This window comes from Podarcis filfolensis (assembly GCF_964270895.1).
Source record: "Podarcis filfolensis genome assembly, chromosome: 2".
In the NCBI taxonomy this organism is placed as follows: Eukaryota; Metazoa; Chordata; class Lepidosauria; order Squamata; family Lacertidae; genus Podarcis; species Podarcis filfolensis.
This window is the reverse complement of record NC_139605.1, coordinates 35939845-35963016: the sequence shown is the minus strand read 5'-3', so window position 1 is coordinate 35963016 and position 23172 is coordinate 35939845. Positions and strand designations below refer to the sequence as shown.

General features: G+C 42.8%; 1 protein-coding gene across 3 annotated transcripts in view; it reads left to right on the top strand.

The window, feature by feature from the left end:
* The window catches only part of SRGAP3 (SLIT-ROBO Rho GTPase activating protein 3), a 191387-nt gene that overhangs the window by 122220 nt on the left and 45995 nt on the right, over positions 1-23172 (top strand). For all 3 annotated transcript variants that reach the window (XR_014544879.1, XM_083600535.1, XM_083600536.1), the window contains exons 6-9: positions 227-355; positions 19467-19688; positions 20773-20874; positions 21885-22082. Coding sequence is in view for 2 of the 3 variants with exons in the window: in XM_083600535.1 (XP_083456661.1) it covers positions 227-355; positions 19467-19688; positions 20773-20874; positions 21885-22082 (651 nt within the window). In the remaining variant the exon portion in view is untranslated. The remainder of the gene's footprint in view (positions 1-226; positions 356-19466; positions 19689-20772; positions 20875-21884; positions 22083-23172) is intronic.

Here is a 23172-nt window from a genome sequence, read left to right as displayed (position 1 = left end):
GTGGAGGTGGCATGCATCTGATCATCAGTTGCTGGAAAACATAAGTGGGAGAGTGCTACCATGCTTATGTCCTGCTTGTGAAAAACAGGATGTTGGACTAGAGGAGCCTTTAGTCATCAGAGCTGCTTTTATGTTATAAGAGCTTAAAATTTGGTATGCAAATGCAAGAATTGGGATGGCCTATTCACCTTTTTAAAAATGTGTGTACCATTTTGATGTTTTTCAGAGGCAAGCAAAATACTCGGAAAATAAGCTGAAGTGCACTAAAGCTAGGAACGATTATCTGCTGAACCTGGCAGCAACAAATGCAGCAGTCAGTAAATACTACATCCATGATGTCTCAGACCTGATTGATGTGAGTTTGTGAGTTATTTCTCTCTCTTTCTTTTGTTAATGCGCAGATACTCAGCTCTCTTCCCAAGCTGGCAGCTGCACCTGACACCCTGTTTGTGTCTCTGAGCATGTCAGTGCTCTAGAATTGCCTTGCTTCTGTGGTGCTGCATTGTTGATTTAACATTGTTCGCTACCCATTACTCACAGAACCAAGATACAGCACTGCAACGTTCTGATCAACATTTTTGAATAATTACTTGTGTCTAGCTCAGTATATTTATACATCCCAGGACTATGATCTTCTGTAGGACATGTGAGTGGATGTAGAGACTCTCACTGTGTTTATCATACCATATCACCTGGCAGCTGGGTTTTCGAACCACTGGTGTGTTAAAACTGGGCTGAACTTGGACATGCAGTGAGTGCAGAACGTAGGGAACTCAGCAGTAGATGCTATTTATTTCTCTGAATACAATATGAAGTGTGTTGGAATAATTCTATAGGGAGAAGAGCAGTCAAGGCCTTGAATTGGAATTTGGAATTTGATCAGGCATGACTGTAGCCAGGCAGAAGAAAAAGACTAGTAAAGCTGTAGCCCAAAGAGGTACAAGAAGAGGTACTCGGGTGGGAGCTGAAAGAGAAAGTGGGAATCTTTTCTCTGGCCATTCATGATCAATTAGATTATTTTATGCAGTGCCTTTTTTGTAGAAAAAAAGATGTTGGTACTCATCATGGCATACCCTTCTTGGCAGCGGTGGAGCAACCGATCAGGCGCCTGGGGCGGCACATGTGCCCGGCGGCACATGTGCCCTGCGCCCAGGGGTGGGGGCAGCTACCTGCAGGGGTGGGACGACCCGGGGCAGGATGCTCCGTGGGGCCTCTGAGGAGTCTGCTTGCCTCCTCCTACTCAGCCACCCTACAGCTGAGGGGAAGGTGGTGGGCGGACCATTTGGGGCAGCGCGGAGCCTGCAGGTGCCCAAGCCACTGTGTCACTTCCAGGAGAGATGCATCGCTCGGGCGCGCTGCAGGCCCCATGGTGAGTACCGCTTGGCATTTTGTCAGCCCCCTCAGTGGTGACACCTAGGGCGACCCGCCCCCACCGCACCCCTTCCTCTGCTCCTGCTTCTCGGCCCACTGGCTGTGGCTGCTGCTTGGTGGGCCATGCTGTGGGCTGGGCTTGTTGTGGGATGAGTGCCTGGAGCTGGACTTGCTGCTGCTGTGAGACGTGGCTTTCCACCTCTGCACCATCCGCGAGGGCTTTGAGGAAGGCTATGTCCTCTTGGTGCTGCTCGGCCACCGCCATGGACCCAGCTCGCCTGCTGCCCACCTTGAAGCTGTCTTGGAGCTGGCTCAGTGGCAGTGGCAGGTGCAATGGCAGCCCAGTAGCTTTCTGCCTCTGTGCCTCCACAGGATGAGGATGAGGAGGAAGTACCGCCTCTGGGGCTGGCAGTGCTGAGGGGCCAATTGCTGTGGGCATGAGAGAAAAGGCACACTCTCCCCACACGCTCGCTTTAGAAGCCAAGATATCGCAGTGTACCAGTTTTGAGATTTGAGTACCACCAGAAAAAACCCACTCCTTTATGGAAGGCTCGAGAGAGAGATGGCACCTGTTATGCCTAAAAACAGGTATTTCATATGTTGGTGGCTGACCCTTACAAAGGCATCTGCATAAGAATTAATACAATGTGTAGAATAAAATAAGATAAATCTAGTTTCTCTTATAGGCTTGGACACTAGGAATCTCTGGATTCCATGTACTTTCCACTTATTCATTCTACTTCAAAAAAGCCTTGTAAGCACATTAGATGCTGGAAATGGCTCAAGATAAGGCTGACCATATGTATTCATGCACTTGTTCTGTCCAATGATGCAAGAAATAAGGTTTCTACAGTTTTATGCTGGGAAATCTGTCTTGCAGTAAGGCATTTCTTCTCACTAGTGGGATATAAATTGACGTCTGTTTGCTGTAATGGCCATGTAAATAACAGTGGTCTGTGTATGAAGCCTTAGTTTTGGTTTAAATGTCACGTAAATGCATCTGGAAGGTAAAGTAATTTAATTTAATTAATCCTCTAAATCATATTTATTGTTCCATGCTAGAATTAAAAGAGAAACCTGTTGTGGGATTTTGAAGTCTTATGAAGATTTTGAGATATTTAGGTAGACACGTTGGATGAAGCGCGTCAGAGTTTATTGAACAAACTGTTTTGAGCAATTTGTAACCCCACTCCCTCTGTAAAAGGCTTAGCTTATTTTATTCATTCATTTACTTATTTATTAAAATATATACAGGCGGTGACCATTTCACACAGGGGTACCATTCCTGGCCCTGTGTGCATCAACAGAGCATGCATAAGTGTGCCCCTCCCCATTATGTCCACGTTCTGTGTGTCTGCAATTGCGCATCAATTGGACATGCTAAAATGGTCACCACCTGCACCTCTATTCATAAAAACTATAAGAGTGTTTTACAACAGTCATGCATAAAGTCATGCAATAAAAACTATAGGAAAAATTAAAACCAGAGATCAGCTAACTTATTATAGAAATGCATATTCTTAATTGCCTGTATAAACCTGGAGGAATAGAAGAGTTTTCAGCAGGTGTTTAAAGGTTGAAACAAAAGCGCCTGCCGAATCTCTATTGGCAGGGTTTTCTATCGTACTAGGCCAATGATACTAAAGGCTTAGATTCTTGTTGCTGTCAAACGAGCCTTGCCAACTTGGGGAAAAACCAATAATGCTTCTGCCGATGATCTCATTTATCCAACTGGGATGTAAGGATTCAGGCGGTCCCTAAGGTATCCTGGACTTAAGTTGTTCAGGGCTTTGTAGTTCTGCTCCTTCAGAGGGTGTGCAGCCCATCCAGAACAGGTAACGTACCTGTCTCCTAGACAGGGAACCACCCACTCAAAGAGCCTCCGAGAGCCTTTGAGATTGATTTGCACCTCAGGTTTCCTACATTTTGATGTACGACGTTTTTATTTTCATGGAGCTGAATCTCTGGTTTCCTGGAGAGCTGCCGAATGTCAGTTTAGCTCTGGCTGTTTTTATGTCATTCCCCTCCAGTATATTTCCTTTCTGATACTTCCATTGGAGTCAGCAGATGGTTTTTATTCCTCACTCCAGGAAATCCCTTTAGGGGACTTAAACCAAAACATCTTTGATTCAGTACAACTAAATTTGCCTAATTATATATTCTTCTTGCCTGAGAAAACAAAGTGTTATTAAGGATGCATGAGCTGTATACGTGTGTCCTAATTTCAAGTTCCCCAAGAGAAGAGCTGTTTGTTTGAACAGACTTTCATACATGTATAGTGTGCTTCAGAAGAGCCTTATAGGGCAGAGTTCAGAATATCCCAATATAAATGGAGTAGACTCATTCCTTCAGTTAGACATCTTCCAGGACTTGTAACATCAAGTTTTGAATTCCGTAGTGTCCAATAAACAAGGAATAATATTGGATTTCCTGAGTCAAGCAGGAATTATTTACACTTGGGCAGTCCTCATTTTAACCTCTGCTCACTAAATTAAGGGAAGGACCATAGGTCAGCAGAGGAGCACATTCTTTCTATGCAGAAAATCTGTTTCAATTCTAGACATCTCTAGATTATGAGAAGCAAGACTAAGGCTGTGTACAAACTCCCATTTATTCTGCATCTGGTGTGTTCCCACTGCTGGTTTGAGAAAGGGTGTACACACAATGTTAGCCACAATTTCTATCCCGTCGTTTCTTATGAAATACTGTTTTTACTTCCTCTTAGTACCATTTTGCAAAATGAATGATTTACTTTCTCCCCATGCCTATCTGGTGAGTTAATTGCTAAATTGGGATTTTCTTTGCCCATAACTTGACCATATTGATTCAATGTTTTATGCCCCCAAAGAAGACTCAGGTTTCCGAGTCTTGTCTTGGTTCTAGACCTCCGATTGGTCATGCAACTTTGAGATGAGATTTATAAAAGTAAGGAATTTGATACTGTATTAGGATATTAAGTCTTAACAAGATACATCCTAGGCTAAAGCAACTGATACTGGTAATTGCATTTCTTTAATTTAATTTAAATTTATTTTATTTTTTTGGTAGCTCATACACTTGAATACACAGCACATTTTCACCTAACCCTTAGCGAGAATGGAGTCTAAGGAACTGAGCTAAGTAGTGATGACACAATGTGAAGTCCTAGGCCTTATTGTCAAAATAAAAACTGACAAATCACCGGGTCCGGATGGCATCCACCCCAGAGTTCTTAAAGAACGCAAATGTGAAACTGCTGATCTTCTAACAAAAATATGTAACTTATCCCCAATATCAGCCTCCATACCTGAGCACTGAAAAATGGCCAACAAAACACCATTAAAAATAAACACCTTAAGGAATCCAGGGAGGATCCTGGAAATTACATACCAGTTAGCCTGCCCTCTTTTCTGGGAAAAGAGTACATCTTATCTCACTAACCTATTATCATTCTTTGAGAATGTCAACAGCATGCCACTATGCAGATTGTGTTTAATCAAACTGTACACTTTGGCTTAGAGTTGCACGCAAATGTGGCCATTACCGTATTTTTCGCTCGATAACACGCACCTGACCATAACACGCACATAGTTTTTAGAGGAGGAAAGCAAGAAAAAAAATCTGAATGAAACAGTGGATGTATCATTTTTGTGCTTCATGCTGTGGCCACAGACATGTGATTTGACGGTGAGTTTGGGGTAGCCCAATGCAAAAATCCTGAGAATCCCTGTCGATCTGTGCTTTGTAACCACGTTTTTGCACCATTGCAGCCCCAGGCAACAGTGGGTGTGTGATTTTTTTTGGTGCAGGCTGTAGCCATGGACATGCTATGTGATCTGATGGTGAATCTGGGGTGACCCAATGCAAAGATCCTGAGGATCCATGTGTATCCGTGCTTTGTAACCACATTTTTGCACCATTGCAGCCCTGTTTTTGCATCAGATCATTGCTATGTGATCTGATGGTGAATTTGGGGTGACCCAATGCAAAGATCCTGAGGATCCATGTGGATCCGTGCTTTGTAACCACGTTTTAAGTGGGGAGGGAAGGAAAAACATAGAAGGGACAAAGAGCACGAGAGGGGTGTGCGGAGAAGCAGCTGGCTAAGAATGCAAGAGAGGGGTTTAAAGGGGGGGGGGGAAGGAAGGCAAAAGTCTTCCCCCCCAAGCCAGCCCCCCCCCTCTCCTGCATGTTTTCCGCTGCCTGCGAGTCCCTAGACGCAGCAGCAGCAGCACCGGAGCACGGAGAGGAATTAGAGGGAAAGACGCTCCGCTTTCCCCTCTGCTTGCCTGGAGGGGAGGGGATTTGCCTGCTCTTTGTTCCGTTTGAGCAAACACAGTAACGAAACAGAAGCAGGTGGGCAGTAAGACCCTGAGGCAGAATGCAGGAAAGCAGCAGCCTCCTCTCCTCCGTGACGGTGCAATATGATTTTTGCCTGATTTTTGCCCTGTACTTGGGACAGTCAGCTCCAGGGACCACACATTCGCTCAATAACACGCACAGACATTTCCCCTTACTTTTTAGGAGAAAAAATCTGCGTGTTATAGAGGGAAAAATACGGTATATTTTAATTTCTACGCAGAAAGCACTTTATACTTCGACTTTCATTGTACATTCAGGCCCTTTGGAACAAATGTTAAAATGCAAAAATGCTACAGAAGATTAGGTTACCTTTGGATTATTAAAGAAACTTCACATTAACTTGTGTATGATGCTGGCTCATAGTTAATAACACTTCTTTTTTAGGATTAAAGATTAAATAGCCTCTTAAATATCAATAACAGGGCTGCCAGTGTTGAATGGGAGCTCAGTTAAGTAAGCACCTTAAATGAGAAAGCTGAATGTGCATCTTAATGCAGTGTTTATTTACACCCACTTTCATGTTGTCCCAGTTACTCAGAGCTTGATTTTAAAGTAGGAAGTTTAATTTCGCAGTGTGTAATACCACTTGTAAACAATTGTTGAATACGAAGAATAGCTGCATTAACTATACTACCTTTTAATAATAGTAATAATTTATTATTTATACCCCACCCATCTGACTGGGTTTCCCCAGCCACTCTGGGCGGCTTCCAGCAGAATATTAAAATACAATGATTCATCAAATGTTAAAAGCTTCCCTAAACAGGGCTGCCTTCAGATGCCTTCTAAAAATCAGATAGTTGCTTATTTCTTTGACATTTGATGGGAGGGCGTTCCACAGGGTGGGCGCCACTACCGAGAAGGCCCTGCATGGTTCCCTGTAACTTCACTTCTCTCAGTGAGGAAACTGCCAGAAGGCCCTCGGCGGTGTTTTGGGTCAGTCAGATATTTTTGGTAAACAATTTTGGAGGACATCAAGAGTTTTTATTGCATGGAGAATAGAATTTTCACTGTGTAGCAAAGGGTGTGTGTGTGTCTGTGGCATTGACCATCTGCACTGGGTAAATGGTAGCTGGAGTGCAACATCCTCTCTAAGGTCGCAGGGTCTCCATCCCTGCAGAAAAAGCTCTTCATGATCAAAAGCACACTCTAGAGTCACTTCTCTAGTGACTCTAGAGAAGCCTATAGGGAGCCTGATTCTTCTCTGGCTGCTTATTGTGTCTGTTTCCAGGTCCAATTCAAAATGCTAGTTTTAATTTTTAAAGCCCTAAATGGCTTGGGACCAGATTTCCTGAAAGACCACCTTCCTCCCATATGTACCTACCTGAACCATAAGATCCTCTTTAGAGGCCGTACTCTAGGTATCTCTGCCAAATGAAGTGTGGTGGATAACTACCACATGAAGGGCCTTTCCAGTAGTGGCATCATGTTTACGGAATATCCTTCCCAGGGATGAATATTTAACAGTGCTGTGGTCTTTTTGACACCGGGTAAAAGACCTTTCTGTTCATCCAGGCCTTTTAATAGCTTATGTAATCTGGGTCTATAAGAGTAAAAAAAAAAAAGCTGTTCTTAATTTTGGGTGAGTTTTGTTGCATTTATGTTGGATTTTTATTTTTTAATGGTTTGATGTTTCACTTTTGTTTTATTGGGTAGCATACACATGTTACAGTAAATATTTATTGAAGCGAATTGATTGATGGGGGAATGGAATGGTGGCAGGAAGTTTTAGAGAGAAAACCAAGTGACTGGAGTAGATAGCTGAGAGAGATTTTTCGTGAGAGCCTGTTTTCTCGATTTGAGTTTTTCATGAAGCAGTTTTCCTTTGGTTTAGCAGTGAGTTATAAACACAAATGCAGGAACTGCTGTATTTTGAAAACTGCCGTTTAAAAAAAGAAAATGATGGCAAGAAGAGATATTCACTTGCTAATGTGCCCTGGTAGCTTTTAGCTAGAAAATTTTGTATTTGTGCCAAGGCCATGCTTGAGTGCTACTATATGAGGTGCTGGACTTGTGGTACTAGAATTCATAGTGAAGCAATAATCTGACAGTTCAATCATGATTATAAACTACTACTAAGACTGTGATGGCTCTTAAGCACAATAAGTTGACTGAATTGAAAAGCATGGAAGCTTAAAAATTGCTGGTTTGAAAAATAGTTGAGAGCCCTTGTTCCCGGAAAAAGGAACTTTGAATAAAGAGAAAGCAACATAAACTTATCGGTAACATAGTGAAGTTTTGTTTTGCACTTTTAGCTGTGCAGTGGTACCTCAGGTTAAGAACTTAATTTGTTCCAGAGGTCTGTTCTTAACCTGAAACTGTTCTTAATCTGAGACATCACTTTAGGTAATGGGGCCTCCTGCTGCTGCTGCACGATTTCTGTTCTCATCCTGAAGCAAAGTTCTTAACCCGAGGTACTATTTCTGGGTTAGCAGAGTCTGTAACCTGAAGCATCTGAAACCTGAAGCTTCTGTAACCCAAGGTACCACTGTACAGTGGTACCTCGGGTTACGAACACTTCTGGTTACGAACGCTTCAGGTTACAAGCTTTGCTAACCTGGAAGTAGCTGCTCCTGGTTGCAAACTTTGCCCCAGGATGCGAACGAAAATCACGCTCTGGAGGCCCCATTAGCGAAAGCGCGTCTCAGGATAAGAACGGTTTCAGTTTAAGAACGGGCCTCCAGAACAAATTAAGTTCGTAAACAGAGGTACCACTGTACTTACTGTTATCCCTGACTCCACCTCCCATTAACTGTTCTGCCTTCTGAACTGAAGGTGGGTGCCTTTGCTTTGGAATAATAATAATAATAATAATAATAATAATAATAATAATACCTTTATTGTCAATGTACAACCTGTGTACAATGAAATTAATCAAGCCTCCCCGCCCCCAACTCATTGCACTCTGTGTGCTTGTCACACAGGGAATTGTTCTCCATTCCCTAGCTTACGGGGTTGTTCAGATAAAGTCAACAGCCTGGCAATAAAAAAGGAATAAACCTCTTCCATCACGGGAAATTAGTTTCTCTCAAAAGATTCAGTGCAGTTTGAATGCACAGCTTTTACATTCCGCTCTTCTCTGCTGCTTCCAGCTTTGGAGGCTATTTTGCAATGCCACTGGTAATTTTAAGCACTTGAACCACTCACTTCCTCTGTAGCTTCTGTGGAGGTTACTCCCCCCCCCCCCGCCCACCTTTGTACGTGAAACAAAGATGAGAAATACTTCCTGTCAGCAGGAAGTACTGGGCAAAGCTCCTCTGTCTCTTTGGTTATCAGACTCCTAGCTTCAAGTAGCAAAATGGCAAAGACTTAAATGTGGCAGAGGCTTGTGTAATTTTCAGCGTTCTTTTAAACCAGGGATGACTAACCTTTGGCCCTTCAGATGTTGCTGGACTACATTTTGCTTAGTCGTGCTGGTAGGAGCTGATGGAAATTAGAGTCCAGCACCATCAGGAAGGCCACAGGTAAGCCATCCCTGTTTTAGACTGACTATTGCTAAAAAGCGTGCTCTGCCCTTGTTATGCACGGTGGGAGCAGGTGGCATTGTGGTCGAAACCACTGAGCTTCTTGGGCTTGCCGATCAGAAGGTCGGCAGTTCGAATCCCCGTAACGGAATGAGCTCCCTTTGCTCTGTTCCAGCTCCTGCCAACCTAGCAGTTTGAAAGCACACCAGTGCAAGTAGATAAATAGGTACTGCTGCGGCGGGAAGGTAAACGGTGTTTCCATGCGCTCTGGTTTCTGTCATGGTGTTCTGTTGTGCCTGAAGCCGTTTATTCATGCTGGCCACATGACCCAGAAAGCCGTCTGCGGACAAACACCGACTCCTTTGGCCTAAAGCGAGATGCACCTCATAGTCAAGTTTGACTGGACTTAACTATCCAGGGGTCCTTTTCCTTTTCCTTTGCCTTGTTATGTACACAAGAAGCAAGAAGTAATTTTGGGATGGGAGGCAAAGGTTGCAGTTACTCTTTAGGATATCTGGTCCCTCCCACCCCCCACCTCCGCTTTTAAAGTTGGAGTTGATTCACATGACTATTTGGGAAGGGTCATCTTTCAGTTTCTCACGGTGGCAATTTGGTTACTGTAAGCGAATGGCAAGGAACATGTGGCCTACAGGCCAAATTAGACCAGACTGACCAATTTGGTCCATAAGGCTGTTTTTGATTGGCCAGACCCACCTGTCAGTCACCCAGTATCATATGATATCAGCCATGGGACTGGTAAAGCCTCTTGATTGCAGCTGGTCTTGCATTAAGTGCTGTTTAAACTTGGTGCTGAATACAAGTCCCTGTTGCTTTCAGCAGGGATCAGATCCGCTTGGGAGAATAAGTGTATCAGCATACATTGCCAGTTTGGTCCCATACAGTGTAGGGAAGAAAAAGAGTGTTGAGTTGAATTAAGCTCAAAATGACCCTCACAGTGTTCATCTGTAAATATTTAAAGGTTCAAGAGACCTAAAGGGATCAGAGCAGATGTGCAACTAAATGCCCCACATCCCCACCCTTCTGGTAGCTCTTTAAAGCTAAATTTATAGGCAAATCCCACATTGACTTGAAAACTTGACATTTGGTTTGTGGCTTTGAAAATAGCTCAAGACGGAAGCTCATGTGGCTGAAAGGGCCTTTCTTGATGTGGGGAATTTAGTCTACTCCTAGCCTGGCTGTAAGGCAAACACTTTTAATTAGATATTGCTATGCCTCAGATGAGGAAGTACGTGGTTAGGCTGTTCTATCACTATTTTAAACTGTGGTAGAAAATGACAGCCACACCCACCAGAAGCACAAATATGGGGTGGGAAAGTGTGGGTGCAAGATAAAGCAGATTTTTTGAACTTTTATTCTTTTAATTGATTTATTAAACTTCCAACATGTATGAACTTTGACCAGCAATCTTCTTAATCCAATCTTTGTTTCACAAGAGGAAAAAAAGTGAAGGGGGTAGCATGGGAGCCCCAACTTCTGAACACCAATCTGTGTTATATGTGAACCAACCCTATTTTCTTTGTGCTTCTTACTTCTTGTCTCTTGCTTGCCTTTCTCATTTTGTAAACTTTATTATTATTATTATTAAATTTATACAAAACAGAGAGAACAGTTATAACAACAGATGAAAATTAAAAGATGAAAAACAAAACTATTTTAGTCATGTAGAATGAGCACATGAATTAAAATGTTGTTTGCTTTGTACGAGAAGTGTACTTCACCAGATCTTTATTGTGTTCCCTCTAAGCATGTATTTCAGGAGGGCGCAGTGTGTTCTGCATTATGACGTGAAATCTGTGACATGAGTGGGACAGTAGCCTTTCTGAGTTTTTCCACAGTAAAACGACCTAATAATCAAAAGTATTGAGATGATTAGCTTGTCTCACTCAGAAGGAGACCATAACAATAAGAAAAGTGGCCCACATTCAGAAAATGCTAATAAACCTAAAAATATAGCCAGTTTAGATGGCATGCCTTCACTCAAACCACACTTGATAGTACAGCCAAGTTATGCACATTGTAGTTTGCCAAAGCTTGCACTTTATAAAGGATTTATTTTCCTCTCGACAAGGCACAAACAAAGGGTGAGTTATTCATTTCTCTCTCTGTGGATCTGCATAGTTATGAACAAGTGTGTGTGCGTGTGCTTTATAGTTTGAAATGATCCCTGAACAAGTTTCAAAATGCTTGTTAGATTTAACTGAAAAGCAGCCTAAGTCCCCTCTAATAATGATGGAGTTATTCTTACTGGAACAGCCTATAAGTAATGTTCTTAATACCTGGAAAGAAAGCAGCAGCCTTAAATTTCCCTGGTCCCTTTAAGATATATTCCAACAGTAAATATATCCAGAGGGTGCATTGTATGGTCTACAGAAGAAGAAAAAAGAAGCTTGAATTACTCTTCATTCCCTCCTTCTGTGTAACATATGAAAAGTGTAAAGTGAGGAAAACCAGCAGCTAGAAGAAAAGTACTGTGAGGAAGCCCCAGGGAACAGTAGAAAATCTAGGTTAAAAATATTTGCTGAAGATGTTATAAGTACCTGTTACTGTTTTTTAATATATAAAGTGTGCTTCCCAAGTCCAGTTAACTAACTGTAGCTAAACTTTTGAACAAGATTGGCACTTTATGGGCAATAATATCTATCATTAGGCATACTAAGAGACAGGGTTTTAGGACATATATTGAGCAATGCAGAGGTCAGGAAATAACTCCCATCTTGGTTAAACACACTTAGAGGAAAAACTTGCTTGCATCCTGTAATGCATAGCCATTCGTCCCACTGTAAATATGGCAACAAATGGCAAAAGCCAGAACCAGCATACTATACTGTGGGAGAGATGTCCACAGGAATAGTGCACCTAAATTTTAACTTCAAGGTTGTGACCTTGAAAAATGCTAAAATCCACTGAGTACTTAAAAAACACACTGAGATCAAGTTCTTTGCTTTGCGCAAGTGTGGTATAATGTTGAGGCCTGGGTGCAAAGAGGGTAGCCATGTATACTTCCTCTCTGTTTAATTCATAATGCAACCTGGGCTTCTTTTATGTCACTCTCAGAGAAATAAAAACCCTTGAGTTCTTTGTTTTTACAATGTTGTAACAGGTGAAGACAAGGGACGTGGGTGGCGCTGTGGGTTAAACCACAGAGCCTAGGACTTGCCGATCAGAAGGTTGGCAGTTCGAATCCCCGCGATGGGGTGAGCTCCCGTTGCTCAGTCCCAGCTCCTGCCCACCTAGCAGTTCGAAAGCACGTCAAAGTGCAAGTAGATAAATAGGTACCGCTCCTGCGGGAAGGTAAACGGTGTTTCCGTGCGCTGCTCTGGTTTGGCAGAAGCGGCTTAGTCATGTTGGCCACATGACCCAGAAGCTGTACGCCAGCTCCCTCAGCCAATAAAGCGAGATGAGCGCCGCAACCCCAGAGTCGGCCACGACCGGACCTAATGGTCAGGGGTCCCTTCACCTTTACCTAACAGGTGAATCAGCCGTTTCAAATGGAGTGGTTTGGATGTGAAGCTTCTACACAATTCAGAAATGGACAATCTAATTGTTAGCAATTCTTTTTCACACTTGCTGCAAGTGGTTGTTAGTATATACCACTACATGAACCATCAGGTTAGTAACCTATATGGAAACCCAGCCGTTTATAATTCGGCACTTTCTGGGGTCATCCAACCATTGTGTGCTTAGCTGTCTCTGTGTGTGTTTAGCTGTCTTTTATTCAAGGGAGCAAAGATAGTTCAATAGCTTCATGGTACATCAGAATCAGATGATGGACTGTAGAATCCACACTGAGGGGGTAGCACAACTTTTTATAGGGTCCACTTCACTAATCTGCAGGGGTCCACCGGAAAGTTAATTCTTGAAAAACTGAGTGTAATATCAGCTCTTATACATTCTTATTTATAATAATATTAGCTTTCACATTTTAAAATATTTTTTTACTTTCCTAAATGGGTATTTTAAAAAATACCTTTTCCTACATCTTTTCTCCCCTCTTTGTGGCACTGAAGTGTGGCGTGCTAGGCAAGGTGCTCATAGCCAGAGACCAAAGGAGCTGTAAAAAATGTTAGTCAGGCTACTGCCCTACTTGTCAATAGCAGCTGGGTTATTTGAACTACACTGCACATGCTGGTTTCAGCATGTTTCCAGCAAGGAAAATAAGGAGCAGCATTTCAGAATTCTTCTGTGCAATGCAGGTGAAATGCAAGGGAGTGTGACATTTTCCCGAAAGTCTTGAGAGAAGATTTAGACTGGTTCAAGTTCATCCTAACCCCCAGTGTGAACTGAGAATGTACTATGGTTCAGTGGAAGCCATCAGAGTTTCTGATATTGACTACAGTGAGAACATTTAAACACAATCATTATCCTGGAGATAAGCTGCTGGTCAGTGTCCTGGTTTTAGTTATTCTTCTACAAGTGTTCCCAGGCTACCTGAGGGATTTATTTAGGCCACTGTGCATATTGCTTGTTTTCTAATTTCATTCTGTTTCTGTATAGAGTGTTAGGAAGGAATGCTAAAAGCTTTGCCAGATTAAATCTCTTTACACCCCTCAATGGCTGCTTCACATTTTCAGTAAAGTGAGATTGGGGCTTTGAAAGAGGTTGTTTCCTTCTCATAGTGGGGTGAAAACTGGCAGCTGTATTAGGAAGCATGTTTTCTCCTCACTGCACCCCACTGCCGTGAAATGGAACTACAGAAGGTCGGGGGGAAATTCCCAATAGGAGTCCTTTTGCCCAGATTAGCTAAAAGAAGCAGAAGAGACACACCTCCCCCTGCCTTAGTACAACTTAGTTTGTCACTTCCTGGAGTCAGAAAGAATTATACTCCTGCTGGTCACACATAGGAATTGGGTGTGTGGGGTGGAGAGATTTGGTTCAGTTTGCATTTAGGTGCAAACTTACTGAATTCTCCCTTCGGTACAAACTTTTTATTTTTATGAGAAGGTTTTAAAAGAGTCGTTGCACTGATCTCTCACCGAGTGTTGTTACAACTCTCCTGCTCTCCCTCCCCGGCTCCCTTTCTGTGAGGCAGGCTGCTGTCATGCTGAGGCTGTCCATTTGCAGTTGAGGGCCTCCCATGTCTCACCTTCAACACTGAGCAGCTTTTCCTCCATCAGGGCCCTGGTGCACAGACTATTTGCAGCTGAAGCCTTGAGCTGGCAACAGGATGTGACAGTAAAATGTGGCATCCTGAGTTCACAGTATGCCAGATACAGAGACGCAGATATAATCACCCAGTATTAATAGAAGCTGTGTGAATGCATGAGCCAGACTGGACCCTTTCTCTGTGCTTTTTCCTAATTAAGCCACTGTCCCTAAATTGCTATGTGCGATGCGTGTGTTAATTGAGAAACAGGCATAGGAGCTCTGATAAGCATCCTCATCCAGTATCTTCATCTGACTCCGCCTTCCCCCTGTGGCTGCAGTTAACACCGTATATGAAATGTAGGAGAGCCTGACCCTAGATCTCCCATGTCATGTCTGGAAAAGCTGGAGGAGGAGGAGGGGACAGAGGGTGAAGAAAGAGCTTTGACTGGAAGGGACCCCCTGGGAAACTCAGCTGTGGACAGCCTGAGGAAGTAGCCTCCACCTTGATTTGTGCCCATCAACAGCAACTCTAGAGTGAGAGACTAGGGTGATGGCTGCTGTTTCCAGGACCTCTTCTCTTTGTGAGACTTTTGTGGCCCGCTCCTGTTGGAAGAGGGGGAATCACTATAGCAGGGAAGATATCTGCAATGCCTCACATTCTTTCCTTCTGATTGGTTCTCAACAGCGATCATATGACTAGGTATCATCTTGGCTGTGAGTCCTGGAAGACCTGCTCCCTGTCTTGCAGGCCTTTTCCCACCTGGCTTGGGGAGGTGGGACGCTGACTGACTCCAGCTATAAAAATTGAGGCTGCTGAACAGGCTGTCAGGTTGGGGTATTGTTTAGGGTTTTGTGTCTTCATTTTAGCTTTTTTATGATTTATGTGGCAATGGTTAAGTTTGGTTATGTACTTTTTGATGCGTTTTATTTATAACTACTTTTGTTATGTTTGTGATTATGTAAATCATATTGTAAGTCACCTTGAGCATGGTTTTATCTACGGAAAGCTGACATACAAATAAAATGGTGGTGGTGGTGGTGGTGGTGGTGTTGGTGATGTCTAGTTTGGCTGTCACAGTGAGATCTCATTTTTCATACTAGAGTGATAACTGATCTCATCCGTAACAGCTTCCTATGCTTTTAAGCAATCATAGATTATTATTATAGATTCTGCTAAGTTGCCTGACATTAAGAACCACACTAGGGTGCTAGTTCCCTGTACCCTTGTTCCCTGTACCTGAACGGGATTATGCTAAACTCACACTCAAGAGACCCACCATAAAATGATGGAGCCTGTTAAATGCTTATGACCAAGGCGGTAATGTGGATTTTCTAAGACTTCAGTCTTTCTGATACTTGGACTGAAGTAGTCCTGATGTTTCCTATGCCAATTTTGAACTCCAGAGTAACTCTTTTTACCCAGGGAACTGGGGGCACTTGTATATCAGTGAGCTCTAGGAGACCCATGCCTTGCCTATTACTTGTTTGTTATTATAGGGAGGCTTGAACAGAACTGGTCACCTGTTAGATTGGAGTGGGATGGGACTCCTCCACCCCAAGAATTGCGAGGTGCTGTTCAGAACTTCTTGATGAAACCTTGGACAATATGCTGGCATCTGTTAGGAGTCTTAAGGACTGAGAAAGGTGGAAGGAGAGCTTGCCTACACCACAGCCAGTGTGGTGTAGTGGTTAAGAGCAGTAGTCTCGTAATCTGGGGAACCGGGTTCGCGTCTCCGCTCCTCCACATGCAGCTGCTGGGTGACCTTGGGCCAGTCACACTTCTTTGAAGTCTCTCAGCCCCACTCACCTCACAGAGTGTTTGTTGTGGGGGAGGAAGGGAAAGGAGAATGTTAGCCGCTTTGAGACTCCTGAAGGGGAGTGAAAGGCGGGATATCAAATCCAAACTCCTCCTCCTCCTCCTCCTCCTCCTCCTCCTCCTCCTCTTCTTCTTCTTCTTCTTCTTCTTCTTCTTCTTCTTCTTCTTCTTCTTCTTCTTCCAAAGTGTGGCACTGTGAGAGCTTCAAGGAGTAACACAGCTTCTCCTGGAACTATTGTGCCACCTTCCTGAGTTGCTTTTGTTATTGCTGCTGCAGATTCAGACACAGATCATAGTTTGAGCCTTTTAGCCTCAGGTACTAGATTTCAGACATAGCAGTCAACAAATTTCCAGTCAGATTGCTGCTCAGCTTGGCCAAAGCAGTGGTAATTTGAATATATTTTGTAGAAACATTTGGATATAATTTTTGAACAGTACTTTTAGAATATACTCTACGAGCATATGTAAACCTTTTGTTTGTTTGGAGGATGCACTTAGTGCTGAACTCTGGTTGCATCTTATTTCCTGAGGTGCTCGGAGAGTAAATTCCACTAGTATGCCAGACTCTGCAATAGCTATATAAGAAAATACAAAGTCCTATAAAATTCCTAAAGGACTTGGACCTTTCAAATGTTTCCTTCGCCTTCCTTGTTAATTGTTGCAACCCATAACTTTGCTCCAGTGCATTAATTTAGTATGGAAAGTGTTAGGACATGTTCCTGGAGCTCTGTCATATGCAATGGAACTCCTTTCCCCTGAAAGTTTGCCACTGTTCTGGCCTGAGCATATTTTGGGAGCAGTGGAACACAGTGTTGCTCTTTGGGAGCAGGCAGTGGCTGAATTAAAATTCTAAAATTTAGTAGAATTGCATGAGTTTATATCTAGAATTACTACCTCTGTGCTTTGGTTCATTTTCAAAAAGGAGCCCAATGTTTGGTAACCTGGAGTGGATCATTGGATCATAACATTGTAAAATTGGAAGGGGTCCCAAGGGTCATCTAGTCGAACCCCCTCCAAGGCAGTGGTGATAATCTGGCTTCATGGAGGCTAATTCATAGTTAAGCCAAGGGACACCAACTATATTTTTGCTTGTGTCATAAATTAGTTGTTGAAAGCTTGACTTCTGCTGTCTTTTGAAATCTTCTAGAAGTTCACACCACATCCCTGAGAGTGGGAATTGTATGTGTCTGTGTGAGCGCGCGCACATGCATGAGCTGCTTCTTTTTGCACACAGTTAGAGAAATCCGTCTCTTTGGTATGATTTAAATTTGAATTGAGGGGTGTCTCTTCACATCAGTAAAGATGAGATGTCGTCTCTGGATAGAGTTGATTATGGCAGTAACTGAGCTTTGATATTCACTTTGAGTTAGGAATGCAGAAAATATCCTGCTGTAAAATCCTTTTGTGAACATGCATTGAAAATAACAAGAGATCAGAGGACAGTCAAGAGCTCAGGAAATGCACTCTTGGCAGCTTTCTGCCATATATTTGGAAAACAAAGTGTTGCTTTTCTCTTGTTTCCATCAACCATCTCATTTTTATTATTCAATGCAAGGTCATGGAATTATATTGCTCTGTCTTTCATGATTCAAGCATTAATGCTAAAACTGGTCAATATTGTACTGAGTAGAAGGATTATTGCAACAAGATGACTTGTCTACTGCCTTCAGCTGAATGGTAAATGGTAGGCAAGCTTGGAGCAAATTCACACATCCCCATACTCAGGGAATGTATGGCATCAAGTGCACCTCAGTACTGGGAACAGATTCTCTTCTGGCAGGCAATGCAGGCAGCCATAACAGCTGGAAGTTTCTTCCAGCTCTTGCCTTCTCCGATGGAGTTAAAAAAGCAGTTATCTCCAGCTGCAACTTTGCTGGATATTTTTCCTGCTCTTCTGGCCACCACTGCTGCTCTTCTGCTCTTCTGGCCACCACCTTCCTCTTCATTCTGAGTCCTAGTCCCACATTGTCCTATGGAAGGTAGAGTGCCCACTTTCAATTTAGGGCACAGAGCTCTCCCAACATTAACTAGATTAGGTGTTCTGTGACTGGTGGTGTTGCTTTGCAATGCCAGGTCAGTTCACTGTAAGTCCTTGCTTATCCACGATTTCATCTTGGATAAGAGAGCAGACTTGGTGTGCATTACTTAGTCTTGGGTAGGTGAGCTGAGTGCAGTGAGTCAGACCCAGTTCTACTGGTCTGGGTATAAAGTACAGCACTATTTAATGGATAGGTTGGTAAATAGTTTAAAAGTTGCACGCCCTCTCCATTTCACCAGTGAGTGTCCATCAGTCATTCTACCCACACAGCACTCCCGCAAACAGAAAGGAGGTGGCACCCTTGTCTTTGTCAGAAAATGGTAGTTTGGGGACATATTCCATCCAAACCTGGAGGTAACATTTAGCCATAATGGCCTGTAGCCATTGATAGACTTGCCACTCTATGATGAATAATGAAGAACCTCTAGATTTCCATATCCGTCTTACGGAAGGATTTGCTTTACCTGCTTGAGTGTAAGCCAAGATGTAGCAGGTAACCAAATTACTTAATGTTTGCACTTTTATGTTAAAGTTAGGCACTGCCTGTGTTTATGCATTTGGAATGGGAGGGAGAAATTAGGTTTCTGTGTTAGCCATTAAAATTCAGATATCCCTCCAAGGTGAATAATGCAGGAATATTTTATTAAGCATGAGAAGCTGCTCAGTCACAAGAGATGTGGCAACAGGGGCGTCTTCTGTACTATAGTAAGATTTTATGATAATAGGGATTTGTTTTGAATCCTGGATTGTTTTTGAAGTCTATTTATTGATTAAGGATACGGTTCTATGCAAACTTGCATGGGAATTCCACAAAATTCTGCATAATGTATATATGATCAACTGATGTCATTTCTTTGATTTAAAATGTGGCTAATCAAATATATCAATGCATGTGAGAAGAGAAAACCTAGATCAAGCAATGAGTGATAAAGGGTAAAGTTTTGGGAGGTTGCTTCTACACGACACCTATGTTGTGATATTCGTAGGATTGATTCATACCAGAAAGTGGACACTCACTTTTATTATTTACCCATATAAGTGTTTGTATTGTGTCCTTGATTCCATACTTTTACCATTCCCCACAGCTTACCTGCCCTTTTGCCATGTCCTGTATAACTTAGCGTGTAAGCCTGAAGGCAGGCCCTGTGTCTTTCTCTTTGTTTTCTGGACAACACCTCATTTTATATAGGTGCTCTAGAAATAATATAAAGAAGAAGAAATAGATATTGTATTTGGGTTTTCTTCAGGTAAAAGGCCATTATGCCAAAATATAGGAGAAATTACTAGCTTCTGCGGTTGAAGCAAATGACTGTTTCTCCCTTTTCCTTAGTGCTGTGACTTGGGATTCCATGCCAGCCTGGCACGGACGTTCAGAACATACCTTTCTGCTGAATACAATCTAGAAACCTCACGTCATGAGGGCCTGGACATCATTGAGAATGCTGTAGACAACCTGGATGCACGGAGTGACAAGCATACAGTCATGGATATGTGCAACCAAGTCTTCTGTCCTCCACTAAAGTTTGAATACCAGCCTCATATGGGGGATGAGGTAATGCTATCACCATTGTAGAAAGTGCTTTCAGTGCCACATATTGCAGTATGTTTCCAGCTTCCCTTCAGACGTAACACTTTGCTCACTATCACTGATAGTGGGAGTTGCCGTAGGTACTACATACATAATGCATTAAGGAGTTACTAATATTTAGGCCTTTTAAGGGACGCAGGTGGCGCTGTGGGTTAAACTACAGAGCCTAGGACTTGGCGATCAGAAGGTCGGCAGTTTGAATCCCTGCGACGGGGTGAGTTCCCGTTGCTCGGTCCCTGCTACTGCCAACCTAGCATTTCGAAAGCACGTCAAAGTGCAAGTAGATAAATAGGTACCGCTCCGGTGGGAAGGTAAACGGCGTTTCCGTGCGCTGCTCTGGTTTGGCAGAAGCGGCTTAGTCATGCTGGCCACATGACCTGGAAGCTGTACGCCAGCTCCCTTGGCCAATAAAGCGAGGTGAGCACCTCAACCCCAGAGTCGGCCACGACTGGACCTAATGGTCAAGTGTCCCTTTACTTTAAGTCAGATCCTTGCTTTGAGAAATTTCTTTTATAATCCAACACTAACAAATAGATTTTGTAACAATAGATTTGCTGCATTGCCATAAATAACAACTATGCACAGTATTCTGTGTCTGAGTGAGGTTATATTTCAACCCCAATAGAAGGATTATACTACTAGTTAAAAATTAAATACAGTGGTACCTTGGGTTACGAACCTAATTTGTTCTGGAAGTCCGTTCTTAACCCAAAACCATTCTTAACCTGAGGGACGCTTTCCCTAATGTGGCCTCCCGCCGCCGCCGTGCCGCCAGCATGCGATTCCATTCTCATCCTGGGGCAAAGTTTGCAACCCAAGGTACTACTTCTGGGTTAGCGGAGTTTGTAACCCGAAGTGTTTGTAACCAGAAGTGTTTGTAACCTGAGGTTCCACTGTACTCCGTCTTTCGTTTTTAATATCCATCAGTCCAAAGTTTTTGGACATTTTAATCATGAGGATGTGCATTCTTCGTTGTGTTAGCTCTTTGATACCTGTCAATATTCTGATCCTTCTTGAATTTGCATAGTCCTGTCTGTTGTCCCTTCAGGTATGTCAAGTGAGTGCCCAGCAGCCAGTTCAGACAGAGTTGCTCATGCGATATCACCAGCTGCAGTCTAGACTTGCCACGCTCAAAATAGAAAACGAAGAGGTGAGAGCTGTAATTGTCTTTAATCCTTAAGTAAATAAGCTTTATTGATTCATTTATGCGAATAATTCTCTGCAAGGTGACTTTTAAACTAACAGAGATGGCTAAAGAATTAAACTGTATTGGACAAGCATACTTTTTTCAATCCAAGGGCTTGTGATCCCTTGGAGAACGCAGACCAGGTTTGTATTGGGCGCCACACACAAGTCCGATCACGCATAAGTGGGGGGTGGGGTGCCTGAAATTGTAAAAGGGGGTAGTGGGTTTTGCTGCCTCAGGGTCTTGCCCCTGCATGAAGCACTCCAACAACATAAATATACTTTGAGTATATTTGAGTATATTATAAATATTGTCTGATCATCCATGTGGTCATCCTGCATCCTGTTATATGAATGATATATTTAACCAGAAGAGCACAATAAAACCATGCCAGGTCTTTGACTCTGGACAGGAAACAGGCACAATGGCTTGCTTTCTAATACTTGTTTTGCTACATTGTTTGAAAGCACCAAATCTCTACTATAGATGGGGCACGTCACAAAGAGGCTCTTTATAGCTGCCACCTGAAGGTGGAAGGCACACAGTGGGTTGGGTGATGGTGGACACCACCAAACCAGTTCCTGCTAGTTTATACAGACTAGGATGATATGCGTGGGGTGCGGAGCTGTTATGTTATCATTATAGCACTGTAGCTATAAACTCCTGTAAGAACTTCATAGTGCTGTGTCCTGTAGTGCTTCCTGGTTGGGTGCTATTGTCATTGCAACTGGCATCTAGAAATCTCTTAAAAAATTCATTTCTAATGTGGTTTCAGGTACAGAACAAATTGCTCATCCATACACAAAAGCATCTAATCCCGGGGACCCTATATTATCTTTTCCTCCCTAGGAAATCTTTCAAGTTCAAAAAATAAGACTAGCTTGGTGTATCGAAGATCATGTACTGACGGTGACCTAACTGTGTCACAGCAATTCACTTTGTCTCGTAATCGCCTGTGCCTTTAATTTCTGCAGGTGCGAAAAACATTGGATGCTACTATGCAGACATTGCAAGACATGCTGACAGTGGAAGATTTTGATGTCTCAGATGCCTTCCAGCATAGTCGCTCCACTGAGTCGGTCAAATCAGCTGCTTCAGAGACTTACATGAGTAAAATAAACATTGCCAAGAGGAGAGCCAACCAACAAGAAACTGAAATGTTCTATTTTACTGTGAGGATAATCTTATGTCTATATTGAGCACAGTGTGGTAAAAAAGCAGTAGATAAGAAGGCTTATCCCCTGTCAGGGAAAAAGGCGGGTATAAACTATATACTGCTAATAAAAGGCTGGCTCTTACAGAGCAGTAGCTTCCCCTCCCCTTCCCATTTTAACTGTAGGGACGTCACATTTTTGTGACAATAGAGCGTGCTGGCATTCCAATAGATAGACCTCTCAATTCCCCACATACACATTCACATGACTAGCTCTTAGAAAGGCAGTAGGGAGTCTAGGGATGATGGAGACATCAATTCAGTTCTCATTCAAAGATGGACCTACCTAATTTGTACTTTCTGAAATAATATGTTGACCACAACATAGCCCTCCTCCAAAATTTCACTGCTCCAGATTTTGCATTGCATTTCTCCAGCCAAGTAACGTGTACAAAAATGCATAGACTTGGGTGAAGTTTATGTAAAAATCCATATTCTGACAAAAATAACATTAAAATGGATTTTAATAGGGGAAATTGTGTATATTGGGCAACATTACATACAAAAAATTCATATAATAGGGGGAAATGTATTAAACTGCTGATGGATTTTCATGAGGACTTTTTAAAAAACCACAACCTGGTGTGGAGATGTGGAGAACTAACTGATCTTAAGATTGGGGGAAAATGAGAAACTGAGAGAAACAGAAATTGTCAGAATCACCGAAGTTTGTGTCACATCTGGAGGAGGAGTGACTTTCACATGATGACACAAGCAGCCCTTCTATAAGGAACTCCTGCCCTGTAGAAGTGGATGGAGGAGGGGAGTATTCAAGGACTGAGGTGACAAAACCAGACAAGCCAGCCTCTCGCTCTTTTCCAACTTCGGTAAATCAGAGTTCAACTTTCACCTATAGCCTGTCCTGGTCTTTATTTGTAGACAGAAGATCAAGAATGCAGTAAACCAGTTTGTCTGTTCTTATACATTCACCGTAGCTCTTGGTGTTATTTTGAAAACTTGTTTGGAAACTTGGAAAAGTTTAAGTAGGCCGTTTAGATGTGCTGTGCGTGGAGTGGGCTTGGCTGATGTTCAGAAAGGAATAAGAAGCC